At 43.4% G+C, this 22,568-nt stretch overlaps 2 protein-coding genes and 1 long non-coding RNA gene across 10 annotated transcripts; 1 reads left to right on the forward strand and 2 right to left on the reverse strand.

The window, feature by feature from the left end:
- Positions 1–3,906: 3,906 nt before the first annotated feature.
- LOC120670450 lies at positions 3,907–6,568 on the reverse strand. The gene is made up of 2 exons (XM_039950548.1): positions 6,134–6,568; positions 3,907–4,275 (listed from the first exon to the last, which is right to left on the reverse strand). The coding sequence occupies exons 1-2, from the start codon at positions 6,566–6,568 to the stop codon at positions 3,907–3,909; spliced, it is 804 nt and encodes a 267-aa protein (XP_039806482.1).
- Positions 6,569–13,635: 7,067 nt separating this feature from the next.
- Positions 13,636–17,649, reverse strand: LOC120669960 (UPF0548 protein At2g17695). Of its 6 annotated transcripts, none has more exons than XR_005672907.1 (5): positions 16,615–16,893; positions 14,822–15,129; positions 14,514–14,712; positions 13,971–14,441; positions 13,636–13,890 (listed from the first exon to the last, which is right to left on the reverse strand). XR_005672907.1 is itself a non-coding variant. In XM_039949892.1 (5 exons), the coding sequence occupies exons 3-5, from the start codon at positions 15,100–15,102 to the stop codon at positions 14,256–14,258; spliced, it is 666 nt and encodes a 221-aa protein (XP_039805826.1). In that variant the 5' UTR covers positions 15,103–15,129; positions 15,677–15,711; positions 17,447–17,649; the 3' UTR covers positions 13,892–14,255. The 6 variants fall into 6 exon arrangements, 5 of the variants coding, with proteins under 5 accessions (XP_039805826.1, XP_039805825.1, XP_039805824.1 ...); XM_039949892.1 differs by lacking the exons at positions 13,636–13,890; positions 16,615–16,893 and adding exons at positions 15,677–15,711; positions 17,447–17,649 and having other exon boundaries at positions 13,892–14,441; XM_039949891.1 differs by lacking the exon at positions 13,636–13,890 and adding an exon at positions 15,677–15,711 and having other exon boundaries at positions 13,892–14,441; positions 16,615–16,901.
- Positions 17,650–18,091: 442 nt separating this feature from the next.
- Positions 18,092–22,559, forward strand: LOC120669640. 3 transcript variants are annotated; one of them, XR_005672728.1, is made up of 5 exons: positions 18,099–18,143; positions 18,666–18,730; positions 19,889–21,847; positions 21,937–22,012; positions 22,115–22,559. It is a non-coding gene; the product is annotated as an uncharacterized LOC120669640 (long non-coding RNA). The 3 variants fall into 3 exon arrangements; XR_005672727.1 differs by having other exon boundaries at positions 18,092–18,730; XR_005672729.1 differs by lacking the exon at positions 18,666–18,730.
- Positions 22,560–22,568: the final 9 nt, after the last annotated feature.

Raw genomic sequence — 22,568 nt, forward strand, 5'->3', positions numbered from 1 at the left:
TCATTTGGTTGCGGAAGGGTGGCAAGTATTCTTCGTTCGACAAACATCGACAATTCCTACCTCTTGACCATCCATTCAGACGAGATAAGAAGAACTTTACAAAAGGTGTTGAAGTTAAAGACCATCCACCGCAGATGATGACGGGTGCCGACATTCGTGCTCAATTAGATGGTCTCGTGATCAATGCTGAAGGTGGGGGTTTTGTGGGATATGGTGAGCAACATGATTGGGCGCAGAAGTCGGGCTTGTGGAGGCTCCCCTATATGGCTGACCTTCTTCTTCCACATAACATTGATATGATGCACTCCAAAAAGAATGTCGGCGAGGCATTGTTCGGAACAATCATGGACATTTCAGATAAGACAAAGGATAATGTTAAGGCCAGAGTGGATCAGGCAACGTTATGCGATAGACCAAAGCTAGAAATGAGGCCTCCCGGATCAGGCAAGGCGTGGAGAAAGCCTAAGGCCGATTTCGTTCTGACGAGGCCCGAGAGGAGACAAGTCCTAGAATGGTTCCAAACCTTGATGTTCCCTGATGGGTATGCGGCGAATCTGAGAAGGGGAGTGAACTTAACCACTATGCGAATCAACGGGCTCAAGAGTCATGACTACCATATATGGATCGAGCGGCTACTTCCAGTTGTGGTTAGAGGCTACCTCTCTGATCAAATCTGGCAAGTGCTGGCAGAGTTGAGCTTTTTCTTCCGCCAGCTTTGTGCTAAGGAGTTATCTCTAAAAGTAGTTGAAAAAATGGAAAGAATGGCGCCTGTGTTGCTCTGTAAGCTGGAGAAGATTTTTCCACCAGGCTTCTTCAATCCGATGCAGCATATGATTTTGCACCTCCCGTACGAGGCACGAATGGGTGGGCCCGTGCAGCACCGTTGGTGCTATTCAATTGAGAGATGTCAAAAGATACTTAGAACTAAATGTAAAAATAAATGCAAAATTGAAGCTTCCATCGCAGAGGCATATATTTTGGAGGAGGTATCAAACTTCACATCAAAATACTATGCTGACAACCTTCCTAGCGTCCACAATCCACTCCCTCATTACAATACTGTGGAATCTAACTCCACCTTGAGTCTTTTCCGAGGCCAACTCGGAAGTGCAAGTGCTGCAACCATCAAGACCTTGGATATTCAAGAGTGGCGTGCTATCATGCTATATGTGTTGACCAATCTTTCCGAAGTTTTGCCCTACATAGAGTAATGTCCAGTACATTGAGTAGAAAAAGACAAAAATGCATCATTTGAAAAGCTGTTATTTTGGGCTGTTCTTCACAATGAACATGATTAATTGGGACAGTGTCTGAATGCTCATTGCTTTTAGTGAGTCAATAAATGACTATTCTTGTTCTGTATCCTTATAATCACAGCTACGAGCCATTTTTTAGATCGCATATAAAACTCAAATTGACAGCCAATATTTATATATATCATAATTGAGTTTAACCAAGTCATTGTGTAGTGACTACTTGAAGTCTATGAGTACAAATGGCTAGAACATGATTCTGAGTTTGACAAGAACTGGTCACAATGGTCCACAAGATGGTTCCAGTGTGTTAAATACTGTCTTTTACAAGGTTGCCAGGTAGATCCTGACAATATATTCAAATCGATAAATAAAAGGCTAATTATATGCATGTTGGAATTGGCCAAAATGTACAGCCAGACCACAAGGAAAATAAAGAGCAATGAAAATGCGAAAGTACTTAGTTACTTACTCATGCTCCAGAGCTTGTGCAGCTGTTGAACTGTTAACAGGAAGAGAGCAATGAGATTGTCGACCAACTTATGGAATACATTGCGACCACAACACTGCACCAATAGACCAACAATTCAGCAAATATGGAGAAATATAAAAGTAGATAACTAGATAGACAATGAAGGACCAGGGAAGGAAAACCATAACATCCAAATGTGAAAAAGAACAAATTGCATAAATCACACATTGTTGTAAGCTAATTATATGTCAGAAATGAAGCTAATTATATGTCAGAAATCACAATGTGGGGAAGCTAATTTCAAAATGAAGCTAATTATATTTCAGAAATCACTCCAACAATGTGTGATTTATTATTCGGAGTTCATCAAGACAATAAGAAAGTCAAGGGCAGAGCTAACCAAAAAAAAACTAACTGAGAACAGTAAGAAATCACAATCTGGGGAAGCATTGCTTGTAAACAAGAGAAGCAATGCAGTAGACGCAGAGATTGCATAGCTAATAGACATGCAAAAGCTTTGCGTGTAAATTTTATGAGGACCAAATATGGGTCAGAATTAACAGTACAAGTGGCATAAGCCTAGTGCAGTGGCCTCACTTGGATGGATTTACGTAGGGGTGTTAATTGGTGACCCTTAGGTGCACCTCCAACCCTCTTTAGTTCAAAGTTTTGTACTAATTTTTCAAAATGAGATCTAATTTTGAAGAAGTAGTATAAAATTTTGAACTAAAAAGGATTGGAGGTGCACCTAAGGGTCACTAATTAACACCTATAGATTTACGCAAACGGGTCAGCACACTACAAATCTAGTACAATATCAAGTGATCCTCATCTATCATCTCTAGGATAACAAAATTCTTCAAACTCCAACTATACTAACGCCTGACTTTGAGGAAGAACGTATAGCCCATGGTAATAACTGCAGGATATTCATTTAAGAAATTTCTTTGATATTAAGAAGGCTAGCTATCTAAATCGTGTGTAACGAACTAATAACATACCACAGGTTAGAAAATTTTAGACAGAACCAACCACCAAAGATGCATCGAATGCACTTAGCCAAGCCAGAACAAGGATCATATCAACTTGGACTCTTATTAACACATTGGTTACACGTATCACAGAGTTCATACCTGAACAAACACAGTTCCATCAGTGTAGGCATGAGGATGGAGGGCCCTGGTAGTATGCTGCCCACACGCGTTGCAAGTGAAGGCCACCAGCATCTGGTGCCGCGGCAATTTTGTGAAGAGCAACCAAGGGTCGGCGCTCAGGCCACGCGGTCCGGCCGGAGGTCAGGGGTGCCACCGGAATTGGGGGCCCTCCGGCAGGGCGGCACGGAGGTGGGCGGGTGGGGCCTTTCACCGCTGGCACGTTTGTGAATGCGGCGGTGACAAGGTTTTTCACCCCGTCCCGTAACAGAAGCCGGTAGTGAAAATGGATTTCACCACCGATCCTATAGTCCACTATGGTCACCTACTTTAGAGCAAGTGGTGAAATATTTTCACCGTCGATCGGTTTCATAACAACTGGCAGTGAAAATACCGATTCCATAACAACCGGTAGTGAAAATACCGATGGTAAAAATAATTTCTGTAGTAGTGCCAGTTATGAATAGGATGACTGGTCCAATAGGCGCGTGCATGCATGCATGCGCTACCAGCACAGCACCTGCCACGGAGGCAATGCAAGAAAGCGAACTTGTGCTGACGTACGGACGCTTGTGCTTGTGCCGGGGTGCATGCTCGGCCTTTAATTTCTGCTCTCAGCCTCTCCAAACTGGCAAACTCGTGAAACAATTAATAGTTACCCTAAAAATTGCAAATCAATTAATCAAGCAGCAGTCAGTAGTAGTTTGCATTGCATCACTGCCTCTCTGTTACTTTGAATCAATCATCTTCCATTGCTAAATCTGTCGACCCAGTTCTTGTCATTAACAGACAAATAATTGATGAAAATTACCCATGCTCACACAGCTGAAGCTTGGACAAGATATTTTACAAAGTTGTGTATCATCTTATCATCTGCATTGTGATTTTTTTGGTGAATCTAGAAAAATTTTTGTCGTGGTTTGCATGGGTCTTCACGAAAGTTGTGATTTCCACCGGATATATTCCCACCTTTTTCTAACTAGCTACTAGCTGTATTCAAATATTACTTGATCGATATTACTGCTGCTTGTCACAGTGGATTCCACCTGGCCCTCCATACACAATGTCGAAACCACCCCTCGACTTGTCCAAGCCCAGAGTATTGACTCCGTAGCAGCGTCGTTGCAATGGTCTTGCTGGCATCGTCGTTGAAGAGGACCCCGTCGGAGCTGACGCCGAGGTACTGAATGATGGTGGCCGCGAAGCCCCAGCCTGCGCACGCCGGCATGCCGCTCCCCATCGGCGTGGTCGTGTGCTTGCCACCGGGCCTGCTGTCGAGCACCCGCCCGCCCATCTCCACGTACGCGGCGTCAGGGAACCTCGTGTTGAATACGGATTCAGGGTAGTAGCCGATCTCCTGGTCCATCACCGAAACCCACCACCTATTCCCGGCAGGATCCTGCGTTATCACGAGACATGTAGCATGCGGTGTGATGTAATGACAAGGGGAAAAAAAGGGGGGGTATGTACGTGTAAATGTTTGGAAAAAGTCTACATAACTCTCTCAACTATTGGACCTAGACTACTTAACCCCCCAAACTACAAAACCGATTATTCTACCCCCTGAATTTTTCAAAACCGGCCAAATGACCCCCCAAGGCGGTTTCGGAGGGTAGTTTTATCTTTATCTTTTTTATTTATTTCAGCTGAATCTTTGAAAAATCATAACAAATCATAGAAAAATCTAAAAATTTAAATCTAATTTTGTTGGACTTTACATGAGTAGATCCACATAGTAAACATATAATATGGTTTGCTTTCATATAATTTTTTTGTTGTAGATTTAGATATATGTTTTTCTGTAATTAAATAGAATAATTCTAGCTGCATTTTCCATGGTTATGGGGTGAAATTTTTATGGTGGGCTAAATATTGTATGCTTGTACTCTAGTAAAAACTTTATACTCATTGGATCATGTATACATTTGTTATAAATTTATTTATGTTCATGCTGGTTAAATTTAAATAAATCTATAACTAAATTATACTTGATCCAATCAGTATGAAATTTTTACTAAAGTTCAAGCATACATTAATTATCCCACTATAAAAATTTCAGTATAATTGGACAATGAAAATTGCATATATGAATTATTTACATTAATTGCAAAAAAGTATAGACCTAAATCTACAACAAAAAATTTGTACTAAAGAATACCATATTATATATTCACTATATAGATCTACTCATGTAGAGTCCAACAAAATTGGATTTACAATTTTTGGATTTTTCTATGATTTGTTATGATTTTTCAAAGATTCAGCTGAAATAAATAAAAAAGAAAAAGACAAAACCACCCTCCAAAACCATCATGGGGGGTTGTTTGGCTGGTTTTGGAAAGTTTAGGGGGTAGAATAACCGGTTTTGTAGTTTGGGGGGTTAAGTAGTCCAGGTCCAATAGTTGAGGGGGTTATGTAGACTTTTTCCGTAAATGTTTAGTGTTCTTCCTCGAATACGCAGAAAAAGTATGCATCTTTGTAATATAAAAGAAAAAGGTTTTATTCAGGTGGTCTACGGTGTGTGTGTCTATATATATGTGGATGCTGATGGGAGGCATGGAAGCTTCACGTACACGTACCCTGTGTATACCAAATGTTACAGTGAATAAATCACCTCCCACTTGCGAGTCAGGGAAAAATGAACCTCCAAGAGCAAAATGCTTGTCGTTTCCCGTATGAACGAATCCTCCACGGTCTAGATTGAAACAATTGTTTGCTACTCCTTCGTCATTCTGCATGTACATGTAAATTAACAAAACATAACAATATATGTCCCTGATTTTCATCTCAAGATTTTAGATATATAGCTAGCTATACTTTGATATATTTACTCTAGCAATTTAATTAGTACTGTACCTATCTTGATAAATTGATGTTGAGATGATATTTACTTAATTTGTGAATAATTCACTACTATGAGGTGTGCCTGATCGATCAGTAATATTTTGCTAATGATATACTAATAAACGACGAGAGCTTGAATCGAGTACTTACAGTGTAATAGACGAATGTTCTTGATAAGGAATCTCCAAAGAGAGAAGGCCAAGCCTGTGACATCACCATGTTCACACAAATATTAATGAAAGTAACCGGTTTCCACATTTCTCTTGAAAAAAAAAAGGCTTTTTTCTTACACTCGGTCATATGACAGTACGTTTGTAAATACTGGACACACGATTTGTGAAATGAAAATAATCTAAAATAAATTAAAACTGCCACGTAGTTTTGCAGTCGAGATGGATAGACGAGAGCCTTACCACAAGACCAACCGCAATCTGGTTGGTAAGATGTGGCGGCGGGTCGGCCCCCTTGATCGCCACGTAGTCGGTGTCCAGCGTGTTCCCAATCAGAATGTAGCTCATGGAGAACTCGCCTGCAGGGTGCACGTTAACCTTCCAGTAAGGCAAGCGCGCCCGAGCACCAAGGTACGGCGCGTTCGTCGCGAACGCAGCTGCCACCTCCACTTTGCCTCCCGGCGGCGCGGCCATGGCGGATTGGTTGTAGCTGCCCGCACGGCTGCTGCCGGGGCGCCCGAACGGCGAGGACCGGCGCACCAGCTCGGCGATTTCAGGGTTGGCGCGGCTGGAGTCTCGCCGGATCGGGACGGTCCCTGCCGGGCAGCTCCCGTTTTTCCACCAGGTCTGGTGCAGCTGCTGCGGTTTCGAAGCCAAGGGCGCCGCCGCCGCCACCATCGCTTCCATGGTGATCTCCGGCTTGGCCTTTAGGTCGCGCGGTGCATGTTGCCGTGCATGGGAGATGGATCACAGGAGCCCAAATCAGCGAAGGAGAAACAATAGAAAATTTTCTCCTTTTACTAATAACAATATATGCAAAGTGTTGTTTAATCTAATCTAAAGGGGGTTAAAGAAAATCAGAGCGAGAGACCGACCTGAATTACTCGGCTCCCGAGCGGAGCATGCTTGAGCGCCGGCTGCTGGTAGATGTCCACGCAGTCGATCACGTCGCCGTCGTCGTCGCTCTGTACGTCGTCGATCTTCAGCACACACGGCATTTATTTATCCTGTCAGATCGACCGCAAGGTGTGCAGACACGCGTACGTACCTCGATGGTTCTCCGAACGGATGCGCCGTCTCCAGCTGCTGCTGCTGCTGCTGCTGCTACCAGCAGCAACATGATGATCACCCTCAGAGCAGACGCCGACGCTGCTGCTTCTTCCATGGGGGCACTGCTAGCTAATGATCGATCTCTCTATCTGGTTTTACGACGATGATGCTAATTGGTCGATGTGTGAGACCACAAGAAGCTGACAACGTGTATATAGAGGTTAGGCCGTTAGGGGGAGCCACGCCCACGCATGCACAAGGTGGAACAGCGCCTATCTGTATGCCAGCTCACACATACGAATTCTTATCCATTCTATATATTGCATTCCTAATATAATGTTGGATGAAGAATTTGGATTGAACGTTACCATATTTCTCATGTTTTCATACGCATGCATCTGGTCGGGCGTTGCGACCGGATTAATTCACTGATGAATTTGATTTCGAAATACCCAAGATTCTCGTGGATATATATAATCGAACCATACCATACCATTTGCTCCTCGTGGAACAAATTTACGCATTACCATAATTGGCTCCGTGCATGAAAACTTTCCTAGTGCTCCTCCAAATTAGGCCTAACAAGATGGAGAGGCCAGCATAGGCAGCACGCTAGGTAGTTAGGCCAGCAGACAGCAACGACGTACTGTTTACATTTTAACTCTTTTTATTAAAAAATTCACATTTAGATCTCTAGAGAAACAAATTGCGCCTTTGGACGCCGCCTAGATAATACGTCGATTCAATATGGCGTTCGGCGTGGCACCACTTCGATCAATATGGCGTTCGACGTGGAAGCGACGTGGCACCACTTCGGTGCCACAGATCTTGGCGCCGAGCTCGGCGCCATGGATCTTGGTGCCGAGATCGGTGACATAGGTCTCGGCATCGAAACTTTAACCTATATAATTTGGCTTTTGAAATAGATAAGTAATATTGTTCTAGTAAATATACAAATTGTATGCTCTAGCTCAGATGGTGAAGACGCTAGCCTCCGTGCCTGAGCGCCCAGGTTCGAGTTTGGGTCTGCAAGGCAAAATCAAGCTTATATTAATTAGTAAGCTAAAATTTCTTTTTCGAAGCGGGTCAGCGGCAAGATCCACGACGCCGAGGTGGTGTCACATCACCCCCACGTGTTAGAGCGGGTCAGCGGCTAGATCGGGTCGCAAAGCGCGGCACCATAATTTATGGTGGCAAAACGTGTTACCTCAACGCCGTAGATCATGGCGCCAAGCCTCTTGGTCCAAAAACACAATTCGTTTCACCAAAGGTCTAAATGTGAAATTATTTTGTAAAAAAATCAAAATGCAAAAAGTGCGGGCAGCAACGTTGGCAATTGGCATGTGCGGCCCAATGGTTAACACCTTTTTGCCAGGCCGAGAACGAAGGGAAGGGCCCAACTTGTGGGTAGAAGCGCGCTTTTTTCTTTTTTATATTTTTAAAAAATAAAAATTTCAAAAATATATGTCTGTTTTGAAATATTTCAAAAATACCCCCGGTCGCCTCCCCATAGGGCGACAGGCCTTAAGTTTAATTTTTTTTCTTCAAATTCGCAACGATGTCCCTAGAAAAAAAAGGGGGCCTGTCGCCCCCCCCAACGGGCGATAGGGGCCTGTCGCCCGTTGGGGGCGGGGCGCCAGGGTCCCCTCCTCTATACACCCTGGCCGCCATATGCCGCCATATCCCGCCATTCCCTTTGTCATTTGAGCCAAAAAATTCGGGAAAATAGAGGGGTGAGGAGAAGAAAAACGGCGAAGCTCTGCCGAATTGCGTACTTGTGATCTACCGGTAACTTCCGTATGAATCCATTGATATTGTATAACAATTAAATTTAATTAGCGGATTAGCTGAATTAGATTTGGTGCTTTAGAACACTCGTTTAGTATTACAATTTCAGTAGTATCACGCGAAAAAATCGCAAGAACTTCCCTTATTTCACGAGCATTATGGAACCCACAAACATAATAAGTTCACATCAATAGTATGCATAGAAACAAATGACAAGTAAACTAGCACAATCATAAACATCGGATACAAATAAGCGGTCCACAGCTATCTCATTACAAATAAACATCAGAGATACAAACATCAGATATATCTAACCACCCCTAGGGCGTCGGACCCTCTTAGCCCTCTGCTGGGCACGGACATGGCCCTCGGAGTAGGTGAGAACATCTGGAGACCTCAACTGTCGCTCAGGACGCGCAAGGGGCTGCGGTGTCTGCTGCTGAGATATCCCAAGTGGTGCTCCTCCTAGCTGTGAATACCCCAAGACATCGGGGTCACCTTGCGCGGCAGGCTCTTCTGGACTCAAGCTGTCGAAGTCGTCTAAGGTGAATGTCTCGTTATCTGGTCGAAAGGAGGAAGAAGAAGGTCCGGCGCCCGCATGGGGGTAGAATCCTACACAAAAAATGTGGATGTTAGCGTACGCTCGTATATTTTGTCATGACATGTAGAAACCGAAATACGAAACATAAACTAACCTGTGTAGACCGGTATCTGTGGCCCCGGTACCATCCCTGGATACGGTCCGCCAACTGGTGCTGTCCCTCTAAACATTCCAGTACCTGGATCGTATCCTGTATGTGATATTAGTAAATATGTAGGAACACTTGATCTAATTTTAAAGAGATATGTACGTTACCTGCACTTGGGAAGAACTGCGACGTCGGCCCTTGCACGGTCGACGGACACGGGAACGACGACGAGGCCTGGGACGACCCGTGGCTGTCTTCGTACTGCACACGGCTTCCGAAGTTGTGCACTACCTGACGCAACTGATCACGCTGCCTCGACCATGCCTCTGTCTGCTCAAACTGGGTCATTGGGGATCCGGCACGTACCCTCGTCAAGTAAGTCGAGCAGTCCGTCTCCATCATGTTGCAAAGGCGAAGCTGCATCCATTCAGTAAAGATACAGTTACAAACACATGAATTATCTTATGAATATGATTATATATATATGCAAATATGATCAAGAGACTCACCGCGCCAGCTAGTGCCTCCACGTGGTGTCGGGCATAGCCATCCTGAGTCCTCGCCTGGTGTGGCTGCGGGTGAGTGTCAACAAAAACCATACGAGCCCGAGTCCGGGGTAAGTACCAGGTGAGGTAAGCCCTAAAGGAGCTGTCTGTGTGTGGTCCTGTTGGATGGACCAAGTGCTCGTCTGCCTGTTCCCATTGGTCCACCCACGGCTGCATCTTGGTGAGCCAATCATCAGAGCACGACAAGCCACTCCTTGACAACCTACAAAGTGGACCACAAAGAATCGTTAGATTCGACACGAATGTATGAGCCTAGTTCATTCATAATTACCTGTGGTCCTGGCGACTGACACGCTCCAACGCGGTGGGCACCGGAAACTCCTGGCGCTGCCCAAACTGTCTCCTGACTCTCCAGGGGCAATATGCCTCAACCGCGATGTCATAAACCAGGACGGCGGAAGTAAGCCACAGGCTCGCATTCGCGGAGCAGTGCGAAGACAGGCCTGCTGGTGCACGGGTAGCCACAGCCTCTGGGCTGTAAGGCTCCCAGACAACGTCCTCGGGCGTCAGCATGTCGAGCTCCGAAACAAACTCAGGATATGCGCGTCTAACCTACGCATGCGCCCAGGACCTCTGCATTCGGAATAAGTAACATTAAAAGTGCACTAATGCATCATGTAACAATGAATAACAAAATTAGATGTATAAGAGCGTACCTGACGCCAGATCCAGATAGTTCCCATAGTGGGCCTCTCGTCCTCCTCTTCGCCGTACATGCCCCCGTCTTCCTCGGTCGAGCCTCTGCAGCCTGACTCGTGCCTGCTCCTAATGCCCTTACCTTCACTAGCTCTGCAGTCAACTGATCAAGCATCTGCCATAATGCATTGAATTTTCTCTGTTGATTTTGGGTGCACAACCTCTTAAACAGGTTCTTAAGATCCTTGTTCTTGAAGTGGTCATAGAAGTTTGCACCCATATGCCTAATGCACCACCTGTTTTGGACATCCGGCCACAATGGAGGCGTTGTCGCAGTTCCACGTTGCAATTTCAGTATTGATTGCAGCAGACCTGCATGCCTATCACTAATAAGGCACACATCTGGACGTGCAGCAACAACATGAACCTTGACTCGTTCAAGGAACCAATACCAACTGTCTATGTTCTCATTCTCAACAAATGCAAATGCGAGTGGAACTATTTGGTTGTTACAATCTACACCGATTGCGGTGAGTATCTGACCTTTATACCTTCCAGTCAGAAATGTGCCATCAATGCAGATCACCGGAAGACAAAACTGAAATGCTCTAACACAAGCACCTATGCAAAAGAAGGCTCGTTGCATAATTTTTTGCCCCCTAGTCACGGCTGGTACGAGGTATGTGTCATAAAAGCTTTCAGGATTTCTAGCGGCAACCTGGGATAACATACGAGGTAGGTTATCATATGATGCCTCGTATGTGCCGAACCGCATCTCCAACACCCTTTGTTTAGCCCGTCATTCCTTCAAATAACTGATGGTGTACTGGAAAGTCTGCTCAATGTGTCGAACAATCATTTTCGGCTCATAATTTAGGTTGTCCATAATAAACCCATACATTTGCTTTGCAACAAAGTCGCATGATATATTGCGATGCGAGGGAAGAATTTCTGACAGCAAACAAGTGTGCTCTGTCACAATGGAACATTTCCAGTTCGACTTTCATTTTCCCTTGAATGCATGTACTCGCCATGGACATCCATCATTCACACACTTCACCTCATATTCTTTGCTGCCAGACTTTACGACTCTGAATTCTCGTTTCAATGATATTGCCCATAGTCTCACAGCATCTTTTACGTCTTCAATATTTGGATATGTTGCACCTTGCACTATCTCATTTCCTCTGTACTCCCACTCCTGATTTCGTACGTCTTCTGCGACATGACTGCCAAAACCATGCTCCTTCCACTCTTTTGGCAATGAGTACTGCTCGTCGTCATCAGATGAGCCCTCATATTCTTCCATCTCTATTGCGGTTTGGTCTTCTGCCTCCATCTCGTCCACAATGCTATGTATCCTCTCTCCCTCATCAGCAAGGCCCTGTGGTCCCATGTTTTGGTTCTCTGGGTTCTCTGTCTCTTCTTGCTCAACATAATTGGTCTCTCTTCGAATACTCGAAGTTGCTTGATCTGCACCATGTTGGATTTCATTTTCTGTCTTCTCCCGGATTTGAACAAGAATGGCCAGAGGCCACCCACGCTCTAGAGCTGCTTGCATGTACTTCTGCCAGTCATCAGTGCTGTGTATCATCATCAATTGCCATGAATCACTTTCTACCTCCTAATTAACAAGAGACTGGACGGTGATCACATGTGTCAACGGATCAACACGGAACCCACGCTGTAGCCACTTACATATAGAACCAAAACTCTTTTCCAGAGGTTTATCTATGGCGCTTGATGTGCACTTAAAGGCAGAAAGATCTACTCCATTTGGCCCATACAAAACATTGTAGTCACCATAAAATACTTGAAACTGCATCTTGCTCGACATATCTGTATATCACAGAATACTTATCGAGTTATACTCTTTACTTCACTACCTTATTCAATAATCCGTAAAAACTAAGTATGGAATTCAACTACAACGTATAAGTATTCATAACTACGTGATGACACTCAAATTCTATACTGCAATGCCAAATTCTATTATAAATCGTAATTAATTTATAAACGCGTCTCTAATAGTACTGCAATTGTAATAATAAATGCGTAGTACTAATTTTCTAAACTAATTTACTACTACGTAACTAAAAACTAAAGTATCATTAAACTCCTACTTAAATGGTTCTACTATAGCACTAATTAAATTAAATTACTCACCCTACTTAAATGCGTAGTACTTAAATAAAAAATTATATAAACTAAATGTACTAACCTGCAGATCACAAGTGCTGAATCCGGCAGGGCTTCGCCGCTTCCCTTCTCCTCACCTCTCTCTTTTTTTCTGGATTTTTGGTGGAATTTTCGGGCTCAAATGAGGAGGGAAGAGGGGGTTGGACCATATATAGGGGGAGGTGCCCCGGTCGCCCGTGGGGGGGGGCGACAGGCCCCCCTGTCGCCCGAGGGGGGGGCGACATGCCCCCTTTTTTTCCAGGGACATCGTTGCAAATTTGAAGAAAAAAATTACACTTAAGGCCTGTCGCCCTATGGGGGGCGACCAGGGGGTATTTTTGAAATATTTCAAAACTGACATATATTTTTGAAATTTTTATTTTTAAAAAATATAAAAAAGAAAAAAGCGCGGTAGAAGCAGCTCTCAGCCCGGAAAAAGAATGGGCTGGCCCACTATAATATATGCAGAGGCTAGTTATGAAAAGAAATATTATTATTATTAGCCCACTATAATATGTGCAGGCTAGTTATAGAAAGACATTATTTTGCCTTCAATGTGGTTAATAATAATTTCGTAATTTACATGATACTAGATCTATACCCGTGCGTTGCTACACTTAGGAACAAATATCGAATTTCGCATCATCATACAACCGCGCGCCACTAACTTACCAAGTGATACTTTTAGAGTAGGGAAATCACATGTGACTCCTGCATTTCGAATAGGAGACCCCAAAGTATAACACCAACTATAGTAACTTTAGGTAAAGAAATTAACAAGTATATATAGTGTGCTTATCACCCATCTTTAATTTTGAACAGAACTTGAAAAGCCAAATAAGAGAAACAGAACTTCTCTTACCAATTTACTTCTGTACCAAGAGCTAAATCAATACAAAGTTGCTCTAACACGATCAGTAAAAAAAACTTCACACTAAATCTGGTAATAACAGTTGGTCATCATTGGCTATATTATGTGGTGCAAAATACGGCTCCACGTCAGTTGGTTGATTGCTCAGGTTGCATGGAAAGTCTAAGGTAGGGTGTCAGCCTATCTGGGTACATACACGCAGGCATGACTAAAATGCATAGTCTGAAAAAGCAAATGTATAACAAGTTAATCTCTTGAAAAGTATTGCAGATTCTGAAACTTGCAGATTAACAAATCCCTACCGTCTTCAGTATAGAAAAGAACCCCAAACTTGAATTTCCCACAATCTTTCTGCAAATGAACGGTTGGACTATATATCAAACTATAGATGGACCCTCTATAGAGAGGCGCAATCCTGCACACGACGTGCCAACCTCCTCGTCCACCAGTATATATCTGTACATTCTTGGGTTGGGTGGATAAAGAGAGGCAGACGATCCCATCCATCAGCACTAAACCTTTGTTACTGCTTACTCATGTCATGTCATCAACAAAGAAATGAGCAGCCAGCTAGCTAGAGTAGGTAGCTACTTGGCGGCGGATAGATGCTTGCGGATGGCCTGGCCCGATTGGCGCGCGAAATGCTTCTGCCTGAGCTGGACGTAGGGGTAGCAGAGTGTGGCGAGAATGTGGGCTGGCTTCGACAGGGACACCACCTCGTACCACACCCGATCCTCCTCGTCCACCTCCACTGAGAAACGCTCCTCCCCAGCCTGCAGTGCACACACACACCCATCTCTCATCTTTCTTCATCTGTGCCTTCATGCAGAGAATGTAGTACGTACCAGCAGATGGCCTTGCAGCGTGCCGCTACCGAAAGCAAACATGCTGCTGCCCCCCTTTGACTTGGAGCCGTCAATCACATAGGCAATCTGCAGCGGCAGCATCACCCAGGGGATCACCTCCTTGTAGCAGATGCAGAACCTGGTTCCCACCTTCACCGGCGTCTCCGGGTCCACATTCGCCCACCCCAATGACAAGTGCCTGCAAAAACCATTTCCCGGAAACCTTACTAACTAGTACTGCAGTAAAGAGGCAAACAGAGCAGATTGCGTGTGCAGCACAGCAAGGATATCATTCCGTTTCCACCTACCTCCAAGACAGGAGCGCGGATTTGGCCTGGACGAAGGTGTCGGCACCTGACCCGATCAGAACACGCGATCGGTTCACAAAGAAGCCGTGCTCCATAAGAGCCTTGTCACTTGTTTCAGCAGCACCAGCAGCAGATTCAGAGGTCGAGGCTGATGCTGATTTCAGGCGTGTGGCGCCACGGAGATCTGCATCGTAGTTGAAGCCACCGGCCGCCGCAAGGCAGGACTTCTGCTGCTCCTGTGTGGGCCGACCCAAGCTCAAGAACAGACCTCCCCACACCATGGCTTCTTGCAGCACCAATGCCTTATCCTGAAAAAAAAAGTGGGAGATTAATCCATAACGTCAAATTGCTCACATTCAAATCAAGAGTGAGGCATATTAGGAATCTCTACAAACAAGCTACACATCAGAGCCCTTAATTTTCATAGAGGACATTGCTAGCCCTGCTAATGGGGCTTGCCCCAACCCAAAATTTCTGCAAATCAAATGACGACCCACCCCCACCCGAAAACTTAGTACAGTGCACCAAAAGCAAGCAGCAGCAGGTTCAACCCATGGATACAACGTGCATCAAACTCCCATTGTATCATGAAGCATGCAAGTAAGCAAAGCAAGGCAAGCAAGCTGTGGACATCGTGAAGCTGGGACTTCCAATACATAAACTCTCAGTACAAGAACATACTACATTATATTTACTTTGCTACTGCTAGGTGACAAACATCTGACGTATGAGCTAAGCAAATACTTCTAAGTGATAGATAAACATATGATGTTCTGACATTCTAGAAGAGAGACTGGAAGCTGATATGACACACAAAACTAAGCCTACTCATTGAATGAGCCATTTTCTGCATACTTCATGTGATCAAACATGATATTCTTCCATTGAACCTGCATGAGAAAACTTACTGTTAACTTGTACAGTTCATGATAGCAGACATAACACAAATCAAACAAAGTGTACAAAGACTGCTGCATTACTGCAGTAAAAGGTGCCATCAGACTACGTATCATGAAAATTGGCTTGCTGAAGTAAAAGGTCGACGTTTGATCGAGGTGCTGCTCTGACAAACCATACTTACAATTGCAAAAACAAGGAACAGCTAAAAGGGGGCAAGCGAAACCTCATATTGCAGGTGGGGCGGGTTGCAGTTGACCGCAAACCCGTAAAGCTTGCCCACCAAACTAATGTCGAGGGTTTGCAGCTGCCCACTAATTTAACAATGCCGCTCATACATATTTTGTGGGTATGGTGGCAGGATACAGAATCCCGCATGACCCGCACAGGTAGCTTGCTGGCCTACTTATTCATTTGCTTGTCCGCCACTGATACAAAGAGCTTGGCTCTATTTCTAAAAAGGTAAAAAAAATTCTAAGCAAAACAACTGATCTAAAAAGCAATAACATTCAGAATCCTCATATTCTTCTATGCGATTGAATCAAACCTACTCAGAATAAATTACATTATCTGATACGAACAACATCTGATTAGCTTCTCCATGTTATCATCACAGTTGATGAAATCAAAAAACACCAAACATGTCCTGCTTGGAATCTTGCATCCCGGAATTCTAAATCAGCTTCCTTGTTCATCTCAGGAGTTTGGAATCCTGCTTGAGTGGAGCAGAGCAGAGCAGAGAATAGCAAAACACACTAGCAAGCTTGCAGCCCTCTCACTGTGTCTCTCTAGATCTGAAATCCCCCCAAATCTCAAAATCCAAAACCATGACCCCGCACCAGATTCCCCATAACCAGATGGCCATGCCCTCATGGAAGAGAGAACATCGAGCTCACCAGGACTGGAGGGGCCGGCGGCCTCCGTTCCCCACTTCACCGCTAGTTCGTGAGGAGATGCAGACGAAGGGTGACGATGACGGCACCCCTTCCTAGCTCGTGAGGAGATGCAGACGAAGGGAGATATGGAGGCGGCGCGGCGCTTCTCCCCTATCCCATTTGTTCACCGTGTGAGGAGAGATGCTGATGGATCGGAGGACTGCGGCGGCGGCGGAGTAGCGCTAAATTTCTTGCGGCTTCTCGCGGGTTGTGGGTCGGTGTTCATGTCCACTGGATTCGTCGGGCGTACAATACAAACCCGCAGAAATTTTGCACTGGGCCATATTGGCCACGAAAGCTATTTTTGTGGGGCGGGTATGTGGGTTTATTTACCCGCCCCACCTGCAACCTGAGCGAAACCGATGGGTATCTGAATATTTCTTCAGGCAAGGTTCAGGGGCAAAACAGTTCACATATGGCAAGGTTCAGTGCAGACTCCAGCAACACAAAACAGTGACGAAATTTAAGCTAGCACGATCAGTAAACTATAGATTCGAACTCCAGAATGTGATTTTCTTTAACTGAGAACCTGAGACTGAGATCGTCGCTGCAAAGCACAGACTAGAAAATCAAGCAATAAGGGAATTATTTATCAAACATGTCAACGTAAGCACAGATGATATACAAGGACCAGATGTCGTACCAAACTATATTTTCTTAACCACCGCACTTGTCATTGAACGAGATCTAATTCTAGAAGAACAGAAACACGCGCGCAGCACCGCAATAATGCAGGCGCCCATGATGAATCGCGCACAAGGCGGGCGAGACGAGGAGAGATCTAGTGGGTTACCTCCGGGGACGAAGAGCAGCTGGGTGGCGTGGAAGTGGACACCGCGGACGGGCCCGTCGTGCTCGTTGAAGCGGTGCGATCGAGGAGGCTGGCGGTCGGGGAAAGGGGCCGGCACCGCCGCGCGATGGAGAGGCGGCGCGCCGGACTCGGGGCACCTCCGGCGGGGCGGCGCGGAGGCCTGGGCGGGCGGCGAGGTCGGGGTCCGAAGGGGGGGCCGGTTGGGCAGGAATTGCAGGCCGGGTCTTTTTATCGAAAGGTGGCTCATTAGATAATGTATAAATTTATTTAGGGGTTTATGTTTGTTAAGTATATAGCTAAGTTATGTATGATTCAATTAGTACGAAATTTTTACTGCCGCTCAAGCATACAATAATTATATCACCATAAAAATTTCACTATAATTGAACTATAGAAACTGCAGCTATGAATTATTCAATTAATTATAAAAAAATATAAAAATGTATAGAAAAAAATTGTATTAAAACATAATATGTTCACTGTGTAGTTCTGCTAATGTGGAATCCAACAAATTTGAATTTTTTATTTTATGATTTTTTTATAATTTACTATGATTTTTCGATAATTCATTCGAAATAAATAAAAAAGACAAAAGACAAAATCACCTTCCAAAACCTCTGGGAAGGGTTATTTATCTAATTTTGCACTGGATTACGAGGACTGAGCTCCTCCTCTGACGGTAATTAAACAAATGTACCTCCTGCTCCATTTCCCATCTCCCAAATCCCTATTGCTCTGTTGTATGCTCGGCGTTCAATCTTGGATTTCCTGGTTCATGGAAATCTTGTGATTCCTGAAACTTGTGTACGTGCATGGTGGAGTCCTCTGCTAATCTAGGTGTCCATCAGATAAGTAGTGTGCAGTAAAGCCATCAGGTGTGTTGCAAGATCCATGTAGTCATGTGCATGTTTCTGATGTGTAAAGCTGAGGCCAGAGGAAGGAAGCAAACTGAAAATTAACTTTGTGAATTCACTAGCTAGATTATACTTTCTCCCAAATTATACATTGGACAAGCATTGCCATGTAGCTAGCAAGTGTATCTAACTGCTAATTGCTTGTACTAGCAAGTGTAGCAAGTTAGGAATTTTGATTTTATTTGTGTAATATTTATTTTTCTAAGGTGGTCAGATGCGTAATGAAGAGCATATGGAAATATAATATTTTCTTTTTGGGTGAAGGAGTTGTTGTCTTTCATCTTCAGGTAAAATATACCGTGTGCAAAATGATCATTCATAAACCACGTGACCACTGTGCTGGTATTAGCAGGTTTGTAGATTATTGCTTTGGTTATATTTTTTTATTAACATCTCAGATTGCAGCATATATTTTTCATAAATGGTTGACATTTTGCCAAAATGGATGCAACTGATGCAAAGAAAGTTTGCTATTGAGCCCTGGCAATAAAAAGTTAGATTTCAAAGTTACTGTCAAAATCAAAGATTCCTGTTGACGCGGAACTAGGGCCAACACACGGAAACGCTTGAACGCGCAGCGAGCGACGGCACAATGCAGCGCCGATGCTCAGACCGGTCAGATCGGTCGGGTATACCGGTCAGACCGGTTGTCGCCGAGCAGACCGGCAGCGAGACCAACGAACGTCACCCGGGAAGGACCCGTCGGGGCAGGCGCACGCAGGGTTGTTCTAGGATCGGCAGGCCACCTAGAACGCCCTCAATCGACGTAGAGACGACGGAGGAACAGCAAATAGTAGATTGGAAAAGGTAGGGCAAGAGAAAAGTAAAAAGATAAAAGTTGTATTGATTTGATCGATTGGATTCCTAATCGGCCATGACCCTTTATATTTATATGGTGGGGTGGACTTATCCCGCAAGAAATCCTATTACAAGATCTAAATCTATTAAAATCCCTAGTTGTACTCGGATTCCACTTGGACCGGTCAAACCGGTTGACCCTACCGGTCAAACCGGTCGGCTGCTGCCGGACGGACTACAGCGTCTGACCGGTCAGACCGCTAGGGCGTACCGGTTAGACCGGTCGGTATTGTCGAATGCCAATTTTGGTTGTCAACAATTCCATTGTTGGTTGCTGCAAAGAAAAATGAAATATTTTCTTTCATCATGATGTCTGCACTACTATGTATATCATACATGAGCTGCCATCTGATTCAACTAGAAAAGCTAGGTTGTGGTGTGCTCAATACTATCATGCTAGGAACAAAGATGGAGCCTAGAGCTATGCCATGATTTTTATTCATATAGTGATATTTGCATTCTAAGCTATACTATGTTCCCTGACTTATAAGGTTTGTATGGTCTTGTTCTTCTTTGATGTTTAAATTCCTCTTGAAGCAATGGCATTCTTCAAGCAATGGCCTGCATAGTTATATACTTATATGCCTTTCACTGGCTTCATTAGACTATGGAAGATATTGTAAGTTTCTGTTTCTGCTTGATTCTCTTTCAGTACCTGGGTCAATAATTGATTAACATAATCATCTGCCTGGTTGCCTTGGCATTGAGTGCGATGGGGATGCTATGACAGTGAGAAGGTGCTCTCTAACTAAAACTCCCATTGCGTTTAATATATTATTTTATCTTTATTGTCTCACTTTGTTGGTTTCTTGATGAATTACAGTTTACTTGGTAATAATGCTGGTAATATGTTCTCTGCTTATTACTGGTTGCTGTAGCCTCTAGCCTGGAATTATATTTTGGAGTACATATCCATACATCTATATGCTATTAGTATTTATATATCTACATTGGTAAACTGCAGATGAAAAATGCTTAGCTCCTAAAAGTTTTTAGTATTTTTCAAATTAATGTTTTGCTTGAAATTAGAATATGTTCCTCCTGTCTATTGTAATTAAGACACTCAAGCAAAGTGCTACAACCTTCTGTTCCATGAAGACACCATAATTTCTGTTCGCTAGGAATTAATTATTTCTTTTTGTTATCATGATAAGTCATTCACTCTTTAGTTTCCCAGTTATTCTTCAGTTTCCCAGTCTCCCAAGCATGAAAACAAATGGGTGGATAACCTTTTTTATAAAATAGTATATCTTAGAGCTAGGAAAATAAACCATTGCCTAACAGATTTCTTTCTTGATCAGTATGTGCTTAGAATTTCAGATTATTGTAGACATCTTAGTAACTGTTTTCTTTTGTTCAATATAGCTATCTGAATTCTCAATTTTGATTTGGTTCCCGCTTTTCTGTAATTGTATCAAGCGCCTTTACCCAAAGAACATTAAAAAAGTCCTACCATTTCCGTTCTCATGTGCTTGGATAACATGGAGGCAGTGTGTCGGTGCAAATGTGTGAGTTTCTTGCTTAATTCGTGAGCCGGTATCTTTTAAGAATCACCCTAACTAGCTTGTAATAGTGAGCAACTTGATGAAAGATATCAAATATGCTCTTAAATAGGAATCTAGCTGGAGAGTTTCTTGCTTAGAAGTGCTCTGCTGGTGAACCAGAAACAATATGCATAGTTAGTGATGCTATTTGTGAAATGCAATTAGATAAAGCTCAGTTCAAACTTTACCTAATTTTGTTAGGTATCATTTGACTAATTGAAACTGAAGCCATATTATTTAGTTGTGTGAGGCCTCCAAATCGCATATAGCTAAGGCTTGAATTGGTATAACTTTAGTTCAATGTAATCATAGAGCTGGGTATATGATTTTCAAATATACCACTGGTTTGCAAATCAATTTTGTAGGCCTATTTTTCTTGTCATGTAGTTCAGGGACAACCCGGTTGGCTCACACGCTCTATCTCCGTAACAAAATTTGCCTATCTCACAAAGACCAGCAAACTGAACAAGTGCTAGAATTTGAGGAAGCAAAGAAGCAACAAAATAGCTTTATAATTCATATTGTAAACTAAAGCTCTATTCGAATTGTATGCAAAGAAGCGAACAGAGGAAAAGCATGTGTACTCTGCTGCTCCGATTGCTAGCTCGATGAGTTTATCTGAAGATATTGGGGAAGATGTGGTCTCTATCCTTCAGGATGATGTTGCAGGCAATGGGGTTGATAGGGAGCTTCGAGCACCAATATGTTGTATCCTTGGGCACGTGGATGCTGGAAAGACAAAGCTGCTTGATTGCATCCGGCGAAGCAATGTTCAGGGTGGAGAGGCTGGGGGAATCACTCAGCAGATTGGTGCCACCTACTTACCAATTGAGAATATCAGGGAGAGGTCCTCCCTGAAAGCTGATGTCACCATCAAAGTTCCTGGTTTGCTTGTAATTGACACCCCTGGCCACCAGTCTACCCATACTATTACTATCTTCCTATAGTTCAGAAAATTGCATAAGCATTTGGTCATGTTATGGAAGTGGTAAATCCTGCTTGGAATAAGGATGTATATGATTGGCCTCAAATATATACCCAGGAGTCGTACCAAAAACATTTGACTGGTAACTTTAGATATGAATATATGAATTTTGCATACATTATTATAAATTAAAGTCTATAGTGCGGGTGATGGACTTCTATATTACTGCAGTAATTTGACGGGGTTTATTGCTGCCAATCTCATGGACATGTGGGATGGTAAACAATTTCATCAATTGTTGTGTGTGGTTAGTAACACTTCGTCAAAGTTAAATGCTCTTGCTATGATGATGCTATGCCATTAGCCATGTAACTAACATTTTTTGTTGTCGTGATGCATTGTATACCAGGATGCGAGAGTTCTAAGGAAGTGGTTGGTCATAGATCTACTGAAGTGGTTATGAAACGAGGTCCAAGATAACATTTTTGAAGATATAGCTCGAGCTATAAAGACCATATGTAACACCTGCATGGAGAAATATATCTAGATAAATTAATCGCATACCATGGCTGAAACGAGGTCCAAGATAACATTTTTGAAGATATAGCTCGAGCTATAAAGACCATATGTAACACCTGCATGGAGAAATATATCTAGATAAATTAATCGCATACCATGGCTGATCTGAGCAAGAAATATGGATGGATCTTGCTACATTTTTTAAGTCTTGCATGCTGGTGTTGGCCATATTTTAAATTATCATATCAATCAATAATCAACATTAATGGATTGAGACAAGTTCTTATGTTACATTATTATTGTTATTAATTATTAATTTTATTTTGTTTACTTGATTGTGGAGC

This window comes from Panicum virgatum, chromosome 4N (assembly GCF_016808335.1).
Source record: "Panicum virgatum strain AP13 chromosome 4N, P.virgatum_v5, whole genome shotgun sequence".
Classification (NCBI taxonomy): Eukaryota; Viridiplantae; Streptophyta; class Magnoliopsida; order Poales; family Poaceae; genus Panicum; species Panicum virgatum.